A 20,546-nucleotide genomic window follows, 5' to 3' on the forward strand; every position below is an offset into this window, starting at 1 on the left:
TGCAGCGAGCCTAGGAGGGAGATAGTATATTAGCAGCAACATGAACAAGTCTTTGGTGTGTGTGTGTGTGTGTGTGGGGGGGGGGGGGGGCGCACTGGCCTTCCACAGCTGAGCTGGACACCACAATCCTACAGCCAGCCCGCAGGTGCCTGCTGCCAGCTTTCTTGGATTGTGACTGGGAGTTTCATTCAAATACTGTGCAGTGAAATGAGAGAGAAAAAAAAAAAACACAAAAGTTTTAAATAACGTTGCAGTTTAAAACAAGCATTTGCAATGCAATAGGTCTCTCATTTGCGCAAGTTTAAACTGTTGGCATTGTAAATGACAATGATTTTTGTTTGTTAAAAAAAAAAAAACATAAATAAAAGGCATTGTCATTTACAATGCCTATAGCTCAAACTTGTTTAGGTCAAGCTTGTGCTCATAAGTATGTATCCCTGTCTAACTTTTTGTGTATGCGTATATGTATAATTGTCTCTCTTCGAAAGTGTTTGTTTTCAGGTATCTGTGGTAACCTCTGTTGTTGTGTGTGTTCGTGTTTTTGCTTAAGCTGTGATATGGGACTGTAAGTGTGTTTGAGGTCTTGTATTTATCAACAGATCTCCATACCTAGTCTGTTTCAGTTGTGGTGAGTTGATGTAATTTTGCCTTCTCCTGCCACATGATTTAATTAGCTGTGCCGTATCATTCCAGTGGCCCTGGTCTTAGCCTTTGTACGTTATTGTGTGAATATGGCAGTATACTGCAATGTGTCTATTAAATGTGCACTTGTGCAATGTAACTAGTGCTCACATAAAGCACTCCAATACATTTGGGTCAGAGTTTGTGCTTTATGAAAATGCAAAAAAAAGAGGCAATATATAAGCACAAAACCATGTTCTCCCAATTTCGAAGGGATTTTGCAATTGTGAGCATACCTATTTGCGCTTCTGCATTTCACTTATACGTACATGCAAAGAGATTTAACAATGAGCCCCCCCCCCCCCCCCCCCCCCCAAGGCCATGGAAGACTAAAAATACGTTTTTCCACCATATTAGAAAGGGTACTGGTCTTAGTTGTAATATTAGAAAAAATAATATTTTTAATTCCACTTCTTCTCAATAAGCATTGCAAAAACTAGAAGACATTTTTATTTATTTTCCACCGCTCTCTACCAGAGACCACTGTGTCACTTATCCCCCCAGCCCCTTTCCCGTCCCACAACAGCTCGTTTAATTTGAGGTTGTCCAACAACAATGCGCTTCTCTTGTTACGCAGAGCCTCCTCTAAAAGGCTGGACAATGGGGCCTCATTTATGAGAAATGACGCATCGCTGCGTGAAAACAGCGATGCGTCACTTTTCACTGCGCCCTCCTTGCAACATACCTGATGCGTCATATTTAATGTATGACACATCATGTCGCAAGGAGTTACAGATAAGTCAGTATTTCTGACGTATCTGTAAGCGCAAAAGTGACGCATTGCTGAAGTGTCACAAAAGTGACGCAACTCCAGCAATGCGTCCTTTCACATAGGGTAAGCCCCATGTCCTAGAAGTGACGCAGTGAAATCTCATAGATTTTAATGCGTCACTTCTACGACCCTTCCTTGCGTCAATACGCCCCCCTTGCATACATTATACCTGATGCAGGTATAATGTAGCTCAGGGGTTTACAAAGTGACGCATCTGCTTAGATGCGTCACTTTGTAAATAGTGCGCAACAGGAGGCATGTTTTACGCTGCCGTTGCGTCACAAAAAGTGACGCATCGGAAGCGCAAAAGTGACGCAAGGCCCCATAAATGAGGCCCCATGTTTTTGCTTTCAGATGCTGCCAGTGTTAATGTGTGGTCACTAGTATGAGAAGTGGCTAAGACCCAAGGGAACTCTTTAATGCAGCCTGCTCGATTTTTTTATACAAAGAAAATTAGCTCACCTGCCTTGCCTGTGTTTTTATTACACTTTGGTGCAGTTTCATCTTTAATCGCACTCCATTGCTGCATTGTTTTTCTTACACCGAGCCTTTACGGGAAGGCTGGACCGCACTTTCCCTTTTAGTTATAAGAAGCTTGGTCATGCTAAATGTAGGCTAACACCTATGTGTCCACTACAATGATGGGACGGTCATCCCATTGAACTTCAGCCACCAGTACTTCTAAAACGGAGGAGCTGGCTGCACGAGCCCAGTTATTGTTGTACCATTGTTGTTTCATTTATTTGTTTGGGCAATAAAAAATGGCGATTTGTTAACATTTTATTAAGCAGATCAGATTGTCATTGGTGGCCTCAGGTGTTCGTCTTAGCAAAAAAAAGTAAAAAACACTGTGACTTGTTATTAGTATGTTTGTTGGTTGCCCCAAGATATTACTTTCTCTTATCGGAAAGTCACGTGGTTTGGGCTTATGCGATATGCAGCGATTAGCTTAGAAGCTCCCACAGGTTGAACCGACTAACATTTCTGTCTCCCTGGGCATGACAAAGTGGGCCAATTTGTAACTGTAAACTTGTGCTATTAGTTACTTATTTTTCAAACTGATAACCCTGTATTGAGGAAGACTGTAAAAATTGCTAAGGCTTGGTAATTCGGTGCAAATTCTCATACTACAAATTCACTAAGATTCCAGTTGATAACTGCCAACGGTGGGAACTTCAATCAAACATGACAAATCTCCGCATTTGTCTTATTAATACGATCCGGACAAAAACGTCACTTCATTTGTTCCAGTTTATCATCAGAAACAGCCAACTTGAATAATTACCCTGTTCAACACGCCAACCACTGTATGTTAGCAGTCATGTAACATATGAACTGTGTGACATTCAATCACACCATTTTTTTAATGAAAACTCCAAATTAAGGAGCAAAAGGTAGATTATGACATCAGACCACATAATTCACGCCACATAATTACACTGCACTCAATGCAACATACACTCCAAATACCACTCAGTGCCACATAATTACACGCCACATAATAACACTCCAAACAATAACACTCAGTGCAACATAATTATATGCTACATATTTACACTACACTCAATGCAACATACTCTACAAATACCACTCAGTGCCACATAATTATATGCTACATATTTACACTACACTCAACGCAACATACACTCCAAACCCCACTCAGTGTCACATAATTACACGCTACATATTTACACTGCACTCAACACAACAAACACTCCAAATACCACTCAGTGCCACATAATTGCACGCCACATAATTACACTGCACTCAATGCAACATACACTCCAAATACCACTCAGTGCCACATAGTTACACCCCATATAATTACACTGTATCGCATCACCACAGCATCACTCAGCACGACCACAGCATCACTCAGGAGCACCACAACATCACTGAATAACACAGCATCACTGAACTCTACAGCATCACTGAACGCCACAGCATCACTCGTCGCAACCATTCAACAACTGGTTCACATATGTTCTCTCAATGTTTCAAGCTTTATTACAAATGTCACAAAAAGATGTTAATATTTCACTTTTGTTCTTGGATTTTCATCACAATAAAATACACTGAACATAATCTTCACAAAAGTTATTTACAAAAGTTTAAGCTATTGCCATTATAAATTACAGCAACTTTTATTTACGTATTAATTATTTAAAAAAATTAAGAACAATTATTATTTGTAATATCAATACATCTAAGTCGCGTAAATACAACACATATTGCATTACAAATGCTATAGGTGTCACATTTGCAAAAGTTAAAAGTATTGGCATTGTAAATGACAAAGCTATTAATTTTGCTATTTTCAAAACCATCACATAAATAAAAAAAATTTCATTTACAATACCAAAAGCTCAAACTTTCCTAATGCGAGACCTATTGCATTGCAAATGCTTGTTTGGCATGTAGCCATCTAGCAGCCTATTTTCAGGTGGCGAGGCCTCGGGAGGGTTAACTCCACCTGGGATCACTCTCTATAAGGCATGCCTGATCTGTAAATACCTACATCTTTTCGCTTCAGCCAATTTGTGCTCTTTCTGCAAAGTCTTGAAGAGCACCACCTCCCCTTTTTTCCAGAGATTCCCCCACCAGTGATATCCCACTTATCAAAACCCTTCGTTCTCCAGAGGGAGCCCAGTTTTTCTGTATCCCACAGTGGGGTGGCCTATGTAATGGTATTTGTCCATCCCACATCTTTGAGTGTTGCTTCCTGCAAACCTGGAGGTGCAAAAATGTTTAGGGTCAGTAATTACCCCTTCCCAAATTCCAGACACTGCTGCGTATCTCCCCAGGTTGTCAGTGCATATGCTATCTATGGTCATGGGGAAGGTCTTTTTTTTTTTTTAAAAACACCCTCACCTCTCGACCCTGTGGTAAATCCTGAATGCACCACAAGTTAATAGCCCCATCTAGCTAATGCGTTGCACATATTTCCTATCAGGTGCGTCTCCTGTAGCAGCAACACCTCAGGTGAGTAGCGCTGAAGAAATTGCAATATAATCCCCCTTTTAAGTTTGTCTCGCAATCCATTTACGTTCCAGGACAGGAGCCTGAACCTTTTTTCACCTTTGGTGCCCATAGATCCGCGCTCTACTCATGCCCAACTGTAATAACTGAGTTCTTTCCCTACAACGAGTATGTCCAACCATAGGGAGGTGATAGAAGATGTTTGTATCCAAAGTGCTGTCCTCTTCCCATTGTCTCATTTGTGTCCATGCTCGTGAAGTGTGAATCTGTACTAAAATAACAGCGCAACAATATAACAACCCCCATTACCCCCCTCCCTGCTCCCCTGCACTCTTGACGTAGAACTGCCTAAATCCCCTACTATGCAGAGTGCCTGTTGCCCTATGTACAACTAACTAAAAGTAATGTTAGGGGTTGGCCTCCAGGCCGGTATCCCCGGTTCCCGCCCATCGATCAATATCTCAACATACTTATAACAAATATATGTTCTGATATAGCCAAATCACTTATCGTTCTCTTCTCGGCCAAGTCCATCAGGGGTGTCAAACGTGCTTGTCCATCAGCCGTGTGCTTCGGCCCCCTCAGACTCTTTTGGAGATGAATCGTGTCGTCCACCTTGCTGTGTAGACCTAACGTTCCAAAAATGTTCCTTCCCATTTCTAGGGTTGTTGTCTCTTGCTGGCCTCCACCTCTCCAACCAGTCCGCCTCTGACTCTGGTGTCTCGATGAACCAGGAGCGACCTTCCGCTTCGACCCTGAGCTTCGCCGGGAATAACCTTGAGTATCGGATACCTTTTTCTCTCAGTTGCGTCTTGACTTCCAGAAATGTTCTTCTTCTCCTCTGCACTGTAATTGTAAAGTCAGGGTAAAAGATGATCTTGCTGTTTTCGTATTTGATCGGCGGAGCCGTGCGGGCAGTCTGCAAGACGACGTCTTTGTCAACAGCCTCGTCAGTAGGGGACTGGGTGAGGCTCCCGGTTTAGACCTGCTCTGGGAACTCTGTGCGCTCTTTCAACTGTGATGAATACTGACATGGATTTTGGTTTTAAATAGTCGCAGGTGAGTGTCTCATCAAAGAGGTCGGCCTCAGGTCCTTCTGCTCTCTCCGGTACTCCAAGTATCCTGATGTTATTTCGTCGGGCTAGGACTTCATAGTCGTTCAGTTGTCTCTCCATTTTTTGGCTGGCCACCTGGAGTTCCTTGATATCTTGTTGCATCTAGGTTGCCTTACAACTTATCTCTGTTGTAACCACCTCCATATTATTGACTTTTTCGCTAATGTTGTGCATGTCCGCCCTCGTTAGTGTAACCTCCGCTGTTATGAAGTCCATTCTAGTTTCAAGAGCCGTGCAAATTCCCATTATGGCCTCCATGATATCTTTTAGTGATGGGATCTCCACGGTCGGGTCTTTGTGCCATTTCATCCCCACCCTTACCTGAGGCGTCTGGTTCAGGCTGCTTTTGCATGGTGAACTTGTCTAGTTTGCTTTGGAGGGCGCCCTTAGCTCCCTTACCGCTCGACATAGGGACCAGTTACTGGGCAATCGGGCAGGACCCCAACCTCTGCAGAAGCTTCTGATTCCCCCTATGCCGCCACACTCTTCGCCCGTACTCTATATAGTATGTGTGCTCTGGTTTTCCGACCCGGAGCTTCTCCCACCTTGCACAATTCAGGCCCTCACACAGCCTTGGGCTCGGTTAGTGTTTTGTCGCCGTCCAGCAATCCAATCAGCCCTATGCTTGGATATCTCGCAATCTCAGCCCGCCATGCATGTGTGTAAATATTTGCCTCGAGTAGCTGATGGCCAGGCGGTGCCTCCTGCGTTCCACTGTTCCAGTGTATCACAGTCTTTTTTATGGGCCTCACGCCCTACACACCATTTAATCAACACCTTCGTTGTGATATGTGGCATCCAGTCGTCACTGCTTATTGTCTCCCCACAATAACATCAGTCATTCACTGTGGGGTGCGCTTACAGTCATGCCGCAGCGCTGATCCATGCAATGGAGACCAGAGCTGTGAGCAGTCACAACCAGGTGGTTACCGCCAGGTCAGGCGGCCTTTCAAATACTGGGCAGCTGTGCAGCTGTTTTCCTGTTCCTTAGCACGGAGTTGCCCCACTGCACTCCACTGACAAATAATCCTCTGCCCCTTCGATTCCCATTGTCAGCGCCATCTTGCCTCATGGGAAGCTTCCACCATTAAGGGCATTTCGGTACAGGCTTGCTGTTACGACCCTGTTTTCTTACGTCTTTAATGCCCGCTGTCCTGCTGCCCCTTTTGTTCTACTTTGCAACCCCAGCAAGCACTCACCAGGGGCTGTGTTGTGGGTGCTGTGATGACCACCTGTGATTCCAGAGACCGCAGGGGGCTGCCGCTGTTCTTCTTTTCCTTTCTGTGTTGGAGCAACTTCCGTCCCGGTCCGAGTCGCAGCGTTGCTCCCTTCCAGATCAGCAGTAGGTGAGCTGTCTGAGTATGTTTTGCCCTCACCGGGGCACATGAGCATACGGAACCCCGGCATCTGTGGTCGGGCACAGCAGTCACTAGAGCCAGCGGCTCCACCGCACTCCAGGCCGCAGTTCCCAGTGCGGACAGGCTTCAGACGATGGCTACCCCCAGGTTAGGGCTGTGTCTTCCACAGCATTCCGTTGGTCAGTGAGATCGATCCGACATGTGAGAGCGGATCATTGAGCGGATTAATTATGGGCAGAAGTCCAGGGAGACACGGAGCCTCACAGAGTTGCGGCCATTACGCTTGGTGCCGAAGCCACGTCCCCCGCTGTGTTCTGTGTTGCTGTGCAATATTCTGTTGTGCATGACTCATAATCAGTTCATTCTTGTAAGCACAACATTGAAACCTGCCCACTGAACTGGATGCTTAATTCCATACCATTCTCTTCTCTAAATATATGCTACCTGTCCCGTGTGCTAGGTTTTGTGTATTTTGCACTTAGTTTGATATTTTGTATGCTCCACTTCGTTAAGCATGTTGTGACTTAACATATCTTGCTAATTAGTGACATTTCCATTGCTTCTTTCATGGGCTCATTGTTTGCTTTGCTCCTGGCCATTGGAGCATTATTTGTGGCCTCCTGTCTCTGCTGCAGATTGGTGCTTTTGCTCCTGCTTTCTGCTCCCCCATTTGATAGTTTGTGGATTGTCGTTGCCCCATTTTGCATACTCATACCTGCTGTTGACTAGATTTGTCCATGGGAATTGTCGCCTTGTAGGAAGCTGGCTCGGTACATGGTATACCATTAAGTGGTTATATTGTGCACAGAATCCAGAGATTCCACAAAAAGTGTACAGGGCTCAATGTAAACCCAAAGTGCTCTATTTGTGGTAGTGTGGGTGAGCAGCCTTCGGCCTAACACAGACAAGTATAATGTATTTGTTATGCACACAGTGATCAATAAATGATACACGACTCAAAGAACCACACCAATTTTAGAAAAATTAGCTTGTTTCAAGTTCATTTTAAGACCAAGATGTTCACAAAAAGGAAAGTACGTTTTTCAGGAAAATACTTTTCGACTTTCAAAAGTAGACACTTAGTGCAATTTTTAAGCTTTACAATGTTAATCTATGGAGGAAAAACAAGAATGCAGTTTTTATAGGTAAGTACTCTGCTTACAGATTCAGTCTTAAGGGTCTTTGGTCAACACCAGACAAGGTTCAAATCCTTTTAAAGAGTGCACTACCAGCTAAGTATAAGGGCGGCCACAAGGCAGCACCAAACTTACACCCTCAGCAGCACAGGGGCGGCTGGGTGCAGCGTGCCAGCACAGTGTCTGGCGCCCAATGCAATTCAATGCTGGAGATCAAACTTGAAGAAAGGCTGAAGGCTCAGGCCAGGAGGCCGGACGAAGAAAACCTTCAACTGCCAAGGTCAGTAGAGATGCTAGTGGACGTAGGGACACCATCAATCAGGATCCACAAGGTCCAGGGGCTTTGGGTTCAAGAGTGTCCTTAGGTGTCAGAAAACCGCTTACCGGGCAGGTCATGGTAAGGAGGAGTCTTTAAGTTGAGGCTGCTGGTGTCGAGAAGGAGTCTGGCAGGGTTTCGCTCCCGATAGACTCTTGCTCAAACGCTGGGGAACCTTCACAGGATCGGTGGGCCACTTTTACTCGGGCTGTGGGTGTCTTGTGCAGAGGTGGATCCGGAGGAGAGTTTGCGGTTCCACACGGCTGAATTATTGTTTCTTTGTAGATAGTTTGTTCTGGACAGGTCCGCTGTCCACTGGAAATTTAGAATCTTCATCGAAGAAAGGCAGTGCTCCCAGGGCTTTGGAGGTCACTGGGCCTGCAGGATGAGTCCTCTTTTTGAAGCAGAGGCGAAAGGTGGCCTGCAGGGCTGACGCATAGTCAGTTGCTGGTCCTTCTTCTCTTGTGCTGGTGTGGCTTTTCAGTGTCCAGGCTTCTTAGGTCGACGTTAATCTGATCTCCGGGTCTGGAGAGCCACCTAAATACTAGATATAGGAGCGTTACAGCGGAGTAACCTGTACATACCAATGGGTTCCGTACCTGGGGTGTCTACCACCCTTGTTGGAGGGGGGCAAAGCCCTAGCCCTAATTGGAAAAGTTCCACCATCTTCAAGATGGTGGACACTGACAAGTGTGCTTTTTTTTGCCTCCTGTACCTGAGGGGTTGAGTTGGCGAGGGGTGTGGGAGTGTCACGCCTCCTATTCTTCCTAAGTGTTCCTGCCGCGTTTCCCGCCAAAAGTGAGTGGATTGAACCGGGAGCTGCAGTCGGCTGTCATCAGCAGGGGTCACATTACAAAGGTGGCAGGTCTTTAAAACTTCCATCTGGAGCACTGTGTCCATCCTGGGGGAAGAGGTGGGACTGCTCCACCCAGGATTTGCTTTGTTTCTGGCAAGAGAGCAGAGGTTCTTGACCCGGGGGTCCAGAAACATGTCTGCTTGTGGCAGGCTCCCTAAAGCCAGTCAGCGACCACACCAGGGTTAGTAGGTTTTCAGGGGGCCCCTCTGAGGTGCCCTTTGGGTACATGCGTTAATAAATCCTACACTGGCATCAGTTGTCTGGTACCAAACGCTCCTGGATTCAGTGAAACCATCATGGTGCTGGGGAACTCAAGTTGTTTAGTTTTCAGCCCATGTACTCCCTATGGCTTCCCTGGCACTTATAATATTAAGGAATAGACTTAAATATTGTAGAGGCATATCTGCTCATGAGATATAGTGCACCCTGCCTTAGGGCTTGTAATGCCTGCTAGAGGGGTGACTTACCTACACCTTGGGCAGTGCCGGTTGGCATAGCACACAGTCAGTGTGCCATGTTGACTTTATTGTTTTTCACTGCATCAGGGCATGCACGCTGCAGTGGCATGGTCTTAGTGAGGGGTCCCTAGGGGACCCTGTCCATTTCCCAAGCCCTAGGTACTAAGTGTACTATTTACTAGCGACTTACAGGGAGCTGAAGTGGCCAAGTGTGGAACCATTTTTGGGAAGAAGCACTGGCACAGGAACCTGGTTGGAAGGGACCCTGTGCACTACAACCAAAATCACATCATTTTTCAGGCAAAAAGTGGAGGGACAACCATGTCAAAACACGCACTTTCTCACACACCTTCTGGCCTTTTCATACTGGTTGATATTTGGAACGCCATGTTGGCTCACATGTTAGATGAACAATTTACCTTGTTTTTTTATTTAACGTCTGAACACTGGTTTGTTAGTTCCACAATCCAAAATTTGCAGTAGAGGCTTTGTCCTTTTCCGCGGCTCTTCTAAATACCGATGATCTTTTTTACCTATTTGTTTTTTCACTTGATTGGGTTTGGTAGATTTGCCCTCTTCAACTTCTGTTTTATTGCCTTGCTGTTCCCCCTCCTGATGCTTGTTGCTAGTTTTTCTTCTGCCTTTAGCCCTGCTTAGAGGAACCTTAATTGTTTGCTCTGATATGTAACTGCTTTCAACTCTTAGGCTAAATTGGCCACCTTTCTCACTCCTCTTTTTAATAGCTTTGTACATAATTGTCCTTCCCTGAAATGTTTTATTTTTTCAGTCTGTTCTATTACTTTCCTTGCTTTTGTGATTGGTTAAAATTTACGTTGTTTCAAAGCGGTCTATCCCCTGACTAGAGAATGGTTTTGAAAACTGGGAAAACTCCAGACATCTAAAATGGACCGTTTTCTGTTTTTGAAGGAACTTCGAACTTTAATGGCCCAACACAGCACAAGCTCCAGCCAGCAACCCAGCAGCTCCCGTGTTGGTGTTTTCAGCTCCTTGTCATCTTCGCAGAGTCAGCACAAATACAATTTTGAGAAGGCTATCCTCATTTCACAGACTGGTAACTGCCGTGTCATGTCGTACTCGGACCGTCTAAGCTGCCTTGCTGTGTCTCAGCCATCACCTCAAGCCACACTTATGCCTGGTATGTCGTCTGCCGATATCTTGATGAAGGATATGCATTTTTGCAAGGGACGGTGAAGTTAGTATGGCATTAAAAAGATTTGTACCCTAAATGAATTTTTTGCTCAGTGTTCAATGAAATTCAGATCATTGACTCCAGTGGTGCTTACTGGCTGACTTATCTATATTGATATACAGCATAGCCTGGCTTGGCTCAGATTGTTAAACCTATCATGATAGAAGGTCCAGTATCAACACTGAAAACCTATTTTTTGTACATTGAGAATGTGTTTTTTTCAGTGAAAAGATAACTGATCATTTATGGAGATAAACTGACAGAGTATTTTTCTCTGGTAGCAGACCACAAGTCAGGTGAAGCTAGTATCTCTTATTCCTATTTCTTTGTATGTTGTGATGTGATGGAAAACACAGCTTTTTAAATGTCCTTCAGTGCGTTTGCAAGTTACCTGAAAAGGACGATCAGTTAAAAACTCACTCTGCTTTTTCTCTAGCAGGCTAGGTTTTAATGTTCTAAATACTTTTTCACCGTGATGGGGCATTTGACCAGTAAAGTGTTTTGGGAAATCAAGACTCTGATCATGTAATCTGTTGACTAGGAGGGCATGGGTGCTGATCGAGCATGAGGACCATCTCCAATGAAAAATAACCTGCCAGCTGAAGGAAAGGGCCCCTTATTGTCATGTCATGGTCACTCCCACTTTTTGCCACTGATGTTTTTCAGATGATGTGCATTGGGTCCCTGTTAACCAGGCCCTAGTGCGAGGGCTCTTTCCCTAACACAAGGTAAAATGGTCTAATTGTAAAACAATAGGCACACACTTTGCACCCGTGTAAGTCCCTAGTAAGTGGTACCCCTAGAACCTAGGGCATGGGCACTAAAGAGGGTCTGTAGAGGGCTGCAACATCTGACACTCTAAGGGACCTCCATACAAATTGCATGCAGGCTTCCATTGCAGACTGCGAGACATGGTACAAACCATGTTTGAAAACACAACGTGGCACGCATACTGTATGCTATGCCAAAGGGTGAACAACCTTTACAACGCAACTTTTACCACGCAGTGCCTTTACAACGCGGTATTTACAACGCAAACCATTACAACGCATTGCGCTGGGGGGCGCTCTAGGATAGGGAATACGTTTAATTTACTAACCAACACCTTCCCTAGTGTCCACTGGACTGGTGTTGGAATAGTAAATTAAACTTTTCACTATCCAGCACCTCAAAGCGCTATGCATTGTAAAGGTTTGCGATGTAAAAACCGCGTTGTGAAAGGCATGCGTGGTAAAAGCATGCGTTGTAATGTCATACATCCATGCCAAAGCCCCTGCATGTGATATATGTAAGTTAACCCTACAGCAGCCCTTGTAACTACAAGGCAGGATGCATTCTATTACATGTGAGGGCATATCTAGTTGGACAGCTATGCCTCTGTGCTGACTAGTTCAATTGCTAGATGGTACAAGTGAACAGGGAAGCCATCTTAAACCTTTATATGTACTGAGCACTGGTCATTAAGAGTTCCCCAGCTACATGATGGCTTTACTGAAACCTAAGGGGGTTGGTATCAAACACCTTGTGTTAATACATCTTTCTTGTTGCCAGTACAAGATTTATTATGGCATGCACCCAAAGGGTACCTTAGAGGTGCCACCTGAAAACCTACCCCTATCTAGTGTGCTGGCTGGCTGGTATTGGCCAGCCTGCCTCCACAGATGAGTTTCTGACCCCCTGCAGGTAAGAGCCCACACTGTTCAAGGCAGGAAGCAATACCTGATCTGGAGGAAGGTGGTCACACTTCCTCCAGCAGGATGGCTAGTGTTGTAGCATATCAAGGCCAGGGGCTTCAAAGTCTGTGCCGCCTTTGATATGCAACCCCAGCTTCCCCCAGACCTGGGAGATGTCACTGACCACCCTGAGGCCCATTTGACACCAAGACAGACGGGAAATTAGCTGTGCCTGTAGTCATTTTCCACTACCAAGCTAGTCACACCTCCTAAGGTGGGCTGGCAGATGTGCTCCATACACGAAGGGTTCCTGCCTCTTGTTTTTGGTGGAATTAGGAACTCTGGGCAAGGTTTATGCCCACTCCCCACAGGAAGTGGTCGTATAGGTGGTGTAGTGACTCCGGGGGAAAGTAGCCCATTGGCTCCTAACCTTAACTCCCCTTAGCCCCCCAAATTTTAGTATTTAGGTGGGCCTCTGACACCAGGAACTCGGATTCGACTGACTAAAGAAGAAGGACAATGAAGAGCTGAAGACTCAAAATGTAGACTAGCTGTGGACTTGGCGCCAAACCCTGCCTCCCTGCTCATGTCCCGGCAATTGCAAAGACCCGATTCGTCCTGCAGCTGTGCATTCTCCCAGAGCCTTGGTGGGCTGCCAGCACTTTGCCAACCAGCCAGCTTCTCCCTTGGAGCCACTTCCCTGCAGGCACAGACTGCAAAGTACGGTTTAATATCTGCTGTCCACCGAGGCCGTACAATAGGGGGTGGTGATGGACGGAGCATCTGAACCAATCAAGCACTCACACCCAGTCAACAGGTCTGGCTTTAATCCATCACCGTTCTTTAGCCCACTCTGCCACCCCAGTTCAGACATGGCCATATGCAAATCAATCTGACCCTGTACCTCATGAGAACAGTCCAGCCCGAACTGCCAAGCCATGCCTTCCCTGGACCGGAAACAAGCTTCCTAGGACCGGTTTCTGGCATTACAGCAGTCTTTGGCCAGGCTTGCTTGAATCCATTGGCAAAGTGAGCAGGGGACTCACGTCTGAGCATACCCTTCCAACTTATGGTGAACAAAGCGGTACAAAAGGGGGTGGTGATGGACGGAGCATCTGAACCAATCAAACACTCACACCCAGTCAACAGATCTGGGTTTAATCCATCACCGTTCTTTAGCCCACTCTGCCACCCCAGTTCAGACATGGCCATATGCAAATCAGTCTGACCCTGTGCCTCATGGGAACAGTCCAGCCCGAACTGCCAAGCCATGCCTTCCCTGGACCGGAAACAAGCTTCCTAGGACCGGTTTCTGGAATTGCAGCCGTCTTCAACCAGGCTTGCTTGAATCCAGTGGCAAAGTGAGCAAGGGACTCACGTCTGAGCATACCCTGCCAACTTATGGCGAACAAAGCGGTACAAAAGGGGCCCGAGGTAGCAGCCGTCCAGGAAGAGGTCACCATGCTCCAGCATGTCAGATCTGTCTCCCTGGCAAGGTTGGAGACCCCCAGGAACCGCCATACACCAATACCCGGGGTGCCTGAGCTCTTGCAGCAGCCAGGGCCTGTTCAGTGTCCAGCCCAGACTCCAACACTTCCAAGATGTACTTACCAACGTGGGATGTTGGCGTCAGAGAGACCATCGTCGAGAGTGGCCCTGTTTTGTCCCCATCTCCAGGTCGACCTAAAAAAGTGAGAGCCTGGACGCAAACGACCCGCCGGACAAAGCACCTCTGCACTAGGCCTGGGCGTGAAATTCTGCTTTGCTCGTGGAGTTTACGGAACCTTTCCTCCTCCGTGTAGCACGTGGAGTCCCGAAAAACTCAGTTGAGCAAAGTTTTTTCCTCCCTCGCCAACCTTAAGTTGGCAAGCGAGGAAAATCTTACTCCAGACCACCTTCTGGTGAGATTTCTAAATGCGGGCAGCCGCGGATGGCCGCTTCCACTCGCGTTGAGACACCACCTGTTCAGGTTGAGAAAGCTGCACCTTGAGTAGACCATCTTCTCGAGCAACAGAAAGAAGCAGAGCCCTCTTGAGCTGCGCATGGTAGTGTTTGCACTGATTTTTCCAGCGCAGGACAAACACCCGGCTCCAAAAAATCTGTATGAACAGGAAGATCTAACTCAATCTGCTGCTTACAGAACTCTGTGTATAGGTTGGAGTTTTTTGTTCTCTATGCTGAACTCAACCCAGGCCTACTGTACACCCACAGCAAGAGCCTACTGAATGTGCATCCTTGCTTTAGAGACCCTTGAACTGAGCCCCCCTTTCGGTTCTGGTGGACTGGTTCTCCAGGCCCCACTTGCAGTTTTCTTATTATGTGTTTCCCCATTGCCTCTAGCAGTAGTGCTCAAGACCCTTGTGACCAGCACCTCTGTCCCTGGACACTCCAGGGCAGGTAAAACGAAACTACTGGTGGTTCTAAGGATCTTAGCACCTACTTACCATCCACAAGATCCACCCTGTAAGTCGACTGCAAGTATACCTATGCAGTGTATGTTTCTCCAATAGAATAACATTATAATGTTTGAGGTGCATGCCTTACATCTGACAGCTGTGGTTTACTGTATTTCTAAAAATCACTAACACGAAAAGCACTTACCTGATCCCGAAGATCTTGGCGTCTAAAATTATAGAAAAATCCCTGCTCAGCCAGACTCAGTTTTACTTCACCGGCTTGGTCGCCTACCCATGGAGAAATTCTGAGGCTACCTCCTGTGTAGCCGCTGTGAGGGGGGACAAAAATCACTGACTTTGCCAAATTTATGAAAATTTTTGATCAAGGGGTCCACGTTTTGACGTACCCCTTACTGAGAGATTATGGTGCTGTGCACCCTAATGCAACTACCTTCTTATGCCAAATGTGCACAAAAATGTAATATTGCCTCTTACTAGTTATAAAGTGCTTACCGTGCTTCGAATGCGACTCCCCCCGTCCCAGGTCAAGTACTATTTAATGAGGGTCACTACCTTCAAATTATTTAAATAAATGTTACAGCGTTGATATCCAACATGTTAAATTAATTTTGAGTGAGCTTTTATATATCACTAACATCTCAAGTCAAGTCAAGTCAAAGAATGTATATAGCGCGCTACATACCCGGAGGGTCTCAAGGCGCTTGAAGAAGGGTGGGGAGTTACTTGTCGAATATCCAAGTTTTAAGTTGCTTTCTGAATGCTAGGTGGTTCTGAGTGAGACGAAGGTGAGTGGGGAGTGAGTTCCAGGTTTTAGCTGCGAGGTAGGAGAAGGATCTACCTCCCATGGTGGTTTTATTGATGCGAGGTACGGTAGCAAAGGCTTGGTTGGAGGATCGTAGCTGGCGGGAGGGGGTGTAGAAGGAAAGTCGTGTGTTGAGGCATTCGGGTCCAAGTTCGTAGAGTGCTTTGTGTGCGTGGGTTAAGAGGCGGAAAGTAATCCTCTTATTGACGGGGAGCCAGTGGAGGTTTTTCAGGTGACTAGAGATGTGGTCTTTACGCGGGATGTCTAGTATGAGTCTAGGTGATGCGTTCTGGATGCGTTGGAGTTTTTTCTGGAGTTTTGCGGTGATACCGGCGTATAGGGTGTTTCCGTAGTCCAGGCGGCTGGTAACCAGAGCATGGGTGACCGTTTTTCTGGTGTCGGTGGGGATCCAGCGAAATGTTTTTTTGAGCATGCGAAGAATGTTGAAGCAAGATGATGAAACGGCGTTGACTTGTCTGTTCATAGAGAGTGAGGAGTCCAGGATGACGCCCAGGTTCCGTGCGTGGTCCGTCAGGATGGGTGCTTTTCCAAGGGCCTCTGGCCACCAAGAGTCGTCCCATGCGGAGGGGGAGGTACCTAAGATAAGGACTTCTGTTTTGTCTGAGTTCAGTTTCAGACGGCTGTGCTTCAACCACTCGGCTACTTCTTTCATTCCTTCATGTAGGTTGGTTTTGGCGGTGTTAGGGTCTTTGGTGAGTGATAGGATCAGTTGAGTGTCATCCGCGTAGGAGATGATGTTGAGGTTGTGTTGGCGAGCGATGGCCGCGAGGAGGCTCATGTATACGTTAAAGAGGGTGGGACTGAGTGAGGACCCTTGGGGTACGCCGCAGATGACTTCAGTGGCCTCTGAGTTGAATGGTGGGAGGCGGACTCTCTGGGTTCTTCCGGTGAGGAACGAGGTGATCCATTCCAGTGCTTTTCCTTGGATTCCGATGTTACTGAGGCGCTGTAGAAGGGTGCTATGTAAGACTGTGTCGAAGGCCGCGGAGAGGTCGAGGAGGATGAGGGCGACTGTGTCTCCATTGTCCAGTAGAGTTCGAATGTCGTCTGTTGCTGCGATGAGGGCGGTCTCCGTGCTGTGTTTGGCTCGGAAGCCGGACTGTGAGGAGTCGAGGGATTTGTTGGTTTCGAGGAAGGCGGCGAGCTGGTTGTTGACGGCTTTCTCGATGACTTTGGCCTGGAATGGAAGGAGTGAGATGGGGCGGTAGTTTTTGAGTTCGGTGGGGTCAGCTGTGGGTTTTTTCAGAAGGGCGCTGAGTTCGGCGTGTTTCCAGCTATCCGGGAAGGAGGCGGAGTTGAGGGAGCAGTTGATGACGTCTCGGAGGTGTGGTGCTATGATGGAGTCTGCTTTGTTGAAGATGTGGTGAGGGCATGGGTCTGTGGGGGATCCTGAGTGGATAGAGTTCATCAGGTGGATGGTGTCCTCAGTGGAGATTGGGTTCCAGTCATTAAGGATGTTCAAGGGGGGTGAAGGTCCTGCAGAAGGTTGGGTGGGTTGGTCTCCGGGTCGGTTGTCGAAGCTGTTGTGGATGTCTGCGATTTTGTTGTGGAAGAACGAAGCTAGGGAGTCGCAGAGGGCTTGAGGGGGTGATGTCGTTGGAGTTGGCTGAGGGGTTGGTAAATTATTTGACGATGTTGAATAATTCCTTGCTGTTGTGGGCGATGTTGTCTAGTCGGTCTTTGAATGCGGTTTTCTTGGCAGATCGGATTAGTTGGTGGTGTATGCGGGTGGCGTTTTTGAAGGCGTCCCTAGTGCTGGTGTTTGGGTCTTTTTTCCAGGCCTTCTCGAGGGAGCGACAGAGTTTCTTCGATTTCTTAAGATCATCGTTGAACCAGGAGGCGTTTTTGCTGCCTAGTTTGATTTGATGTTTTTTCAGTGGTGCTAGGTAGTCGGCGCTGTTGGATAGCCATTGGGTGAGGTTAATGGCTGCTTGGTCGGGGTTTGAGGAGTGGGTAGGGGGGTTTTGAAGAAGCGATGAGAAGATCTGGTCGATAGTGATTTTGTTCCAGTTTCTTCGCAGAGTAGGTTGAGGATGGTTGTGAGTTGTGGTCTTGTTGTAGAAAAAGTGTACGCAGCTGTGGTCCGTCCAGTGGAGAGTAGTGGTGTGACTGAAGGAAACATGTTTGCTGGAGGTGAAGATAGGGTCGAGTGTGTGACCTGCGGTGTGGGTACTACGATTGACTGCACAATATATTGCCTTTAACAAAAAACAACTCCTAGTACTTTTAGTTTTTTTTTAATTATATTGCATAGCTGCTCACCTTGCTAAAACGTACACAACATTTTATTTTTCAATCACATAGGCGAAAACATTTGCATTTGCCAATGCTTGTTAGCTTCTAGATGCTGGTTTTTAACTTTGACAGGCCACTGAGGCCTGCTAATCGGACCTCTGTTCCACTGCTCTTTCCATAAAACGAGGTGATGTCTAATTGTAACACAATTTGCAAACGACTTTAGCACCCCTGTAAGTCCTTAGTAAATGGTACCCCTGGTCCCAAGGGCATGGGTACTAAAGAGGGTCCCTGAGGGCTGCAGCAATCTATTTTGCCACCCTAAGGGACCCACACACAAAGTCCACGCAGATTGCCGTTGCAGGCTTTGTGACATGTTTCAAACCATGAGTGAAAACATGACATGGCAATCTTTGTCATGCCAAAGTCACTGCATTTAATATAAGTAAGTCATCCCTACAGGAGGCCTTTGATCCCTAAGGCACAGTGAATTATATTTTGTGAGAGGACATATCTGCATGAGCAGATATGCCCCTGTGGGGTCCAGTTCTTTTACTAGATATTGCAAGTGAGCAGGGAAGCCATCTTAAGGTATGTAATGGGCACTAGTCCAAACGAGTTACCCAGCTTAATGGCTTTATATATATATATACATATATATATATATATATATATATATATATATATATATATATATATATATATATATATATATATATATAGAGATAGAGATAGAGATAGAGATAGAGATAGAGATAGATATATAGATTGTTTGGTATCAAACAGGTGGTCTGCTTCCTCAGAAACAGAAGCCTTCACACACCCAGATGGGTGTCAAGCTTCATCATAGTGCATGCTCCTTGTCAGGCCGGTGCTGCAATGCACAAGCTGACCCAATTAGGGTAGCAATTCTGCCTCCTCGAGTGGGAGCAAAGTTGCCACTGATTTAGCGTGAGTGTCAGAGTGAAGACTCCACATGACAACCTACCCAATCTCTGCTGCCTAGGAAGGCTTTTTTTTTGAGAACGCTATATGAAGGTATCTGCATATACCAAATATATGTTATTTGTGATTGGGTAATCTGTGATGACCCCCAGATTCCAACCACTGGGTAGATTAGGGACAGTTGATCCTCACAAATTGTCAACTGATCCATATTGACTTAACCAATGGCAAGAAATGTGTTCACCTTATGAGCTATTAGAGATCATTTTCTCTTTGGGGAACCACCACGTTTCAATTGGACAAGTAGACTCTCCTATTAAAACCTTAATAGGAGGACTTCTTAGTTTTTATTAGCATACACCTACTCACTCTCACTATCTCTCTAGCTCTCTATCTCTCTCTCCCTCTCTCCCTCTCTCCCTCTCTCCCTCTCTCCCTCTCTCCCTCTCTCCCTCTCTCCCTCTCTCCCTCTCTCCCTCTCTCCCTCTCTCTTTCTCTCGTTCTCCCTCGACAAGGTGCATTCCCTATGATGAAGCATGACACCCATCCTGTTGTGTAGGGGCTCCTGTTCCTAATGAAGCGGACCCCCCGTCCATTTCCCTAGTTGCTGATGACCACATTTGCTTTTTGCGCCTATATGGAACTGCATACCTTCCATTGGAAGACTTGACCCCTATAGGAACACCACTTGCGCCCCCCCTTCCTCCTGTTAAATGGTTGGTACCAAACACCTCTTATTAATAAACCCACACTGGGTGCATGTATAAATAAATCCATCAGTGGAAGCAGAGTATAGTTTAGAGCAGAGGTCTTCAAACATTTTCATGCCGAGACCCCCTTGTAAAACCTTTTTAGGCGTAAGGACCCCCTTCCGACAAAGGTTTCTAGAAACTGGTACTCCTCATCAACTATTGACAACCATAAATGCGCCTGTTAGACCTCATCACATAAATCCATCCATCATTCATCCACCCACACTTTCACACATCCATCCATCATCCTTCCACCCTTTCATACTTCCATCCTTACATCCATCCTTCATCCATCCACCCTTTCATACTTCCATCCATACATCCATCCTTTACCCATCCACCCTTCCATCCATCCACCCACACTTTCACACATCCATCCATCATCCTTCCACCCTTTCATACTTCCATCCATCCTTCCTTCATCCATCCACCCTTTCATCCTTCCATCCATACATCCTTCATACATCCGCCCTTTCATCCTTCCATCCTTCATCCATCCACTCTTTCATCCTTCCATCCTTCATCCATCCACTCTTTCATCCTTCCATCCATCATCCATCCACCCTTTATCCATCCACCCTTTCATCCTTCCATCCATACATCCATCCACCCTTTCATCCATCCGTTCAACCAACATTCATCCACCCACCTTTTCACACATCCATCCATCAATCATTCATCCATGCAGGCTTTTATCCATCCATCCATCCTTCATCCATCTACCCTTTCATCCTTCCATCCATACATACATCCTTCATCCATCCACCCTTTCATCCATCCATCATCCACCCTTCCATCCATCCACTCATCATTCATCCAC

At 46.3% G+C, this 20,546-nt stretch overlaps 1 protein-coding gene across 1 annotated transcript in view; it reads left to right on the plus strand.

Moving 5' to 3' along the window:
- RFWD3 (ring finger and WD repeat domain 3) overlaps positions 1-20,546 on the plus strand; it is a 328,893-nt gene that overhangs the window by 109,307 nt on the left and 199,040 nt on the right. The window contains exon 8 of the mRNA XM_086945238.1: positions 10,599-10,827. Within this exon, the coding sequence (XP_086801364.1) occupies positions 10,599-10,827 (229 nt within the window). The remainder of the gene's footprint in view (positions 1-10,598; positions 10,828-20,546) is intronic.

The sequence above is a fragment of the Lissotriton vulgaris genome, chromosome 12, assembly GCF_964263255.1.
Source record: "Lissotriton vulgaris chromosome 12, aLisVul1.2, whole genome shotgun sequence".
NCBI lineage: Eukaryota > Metazoa > Chordata > Amphibia > Caudata > Salamandridae > Lissotriton > Lissotriton vulgaris.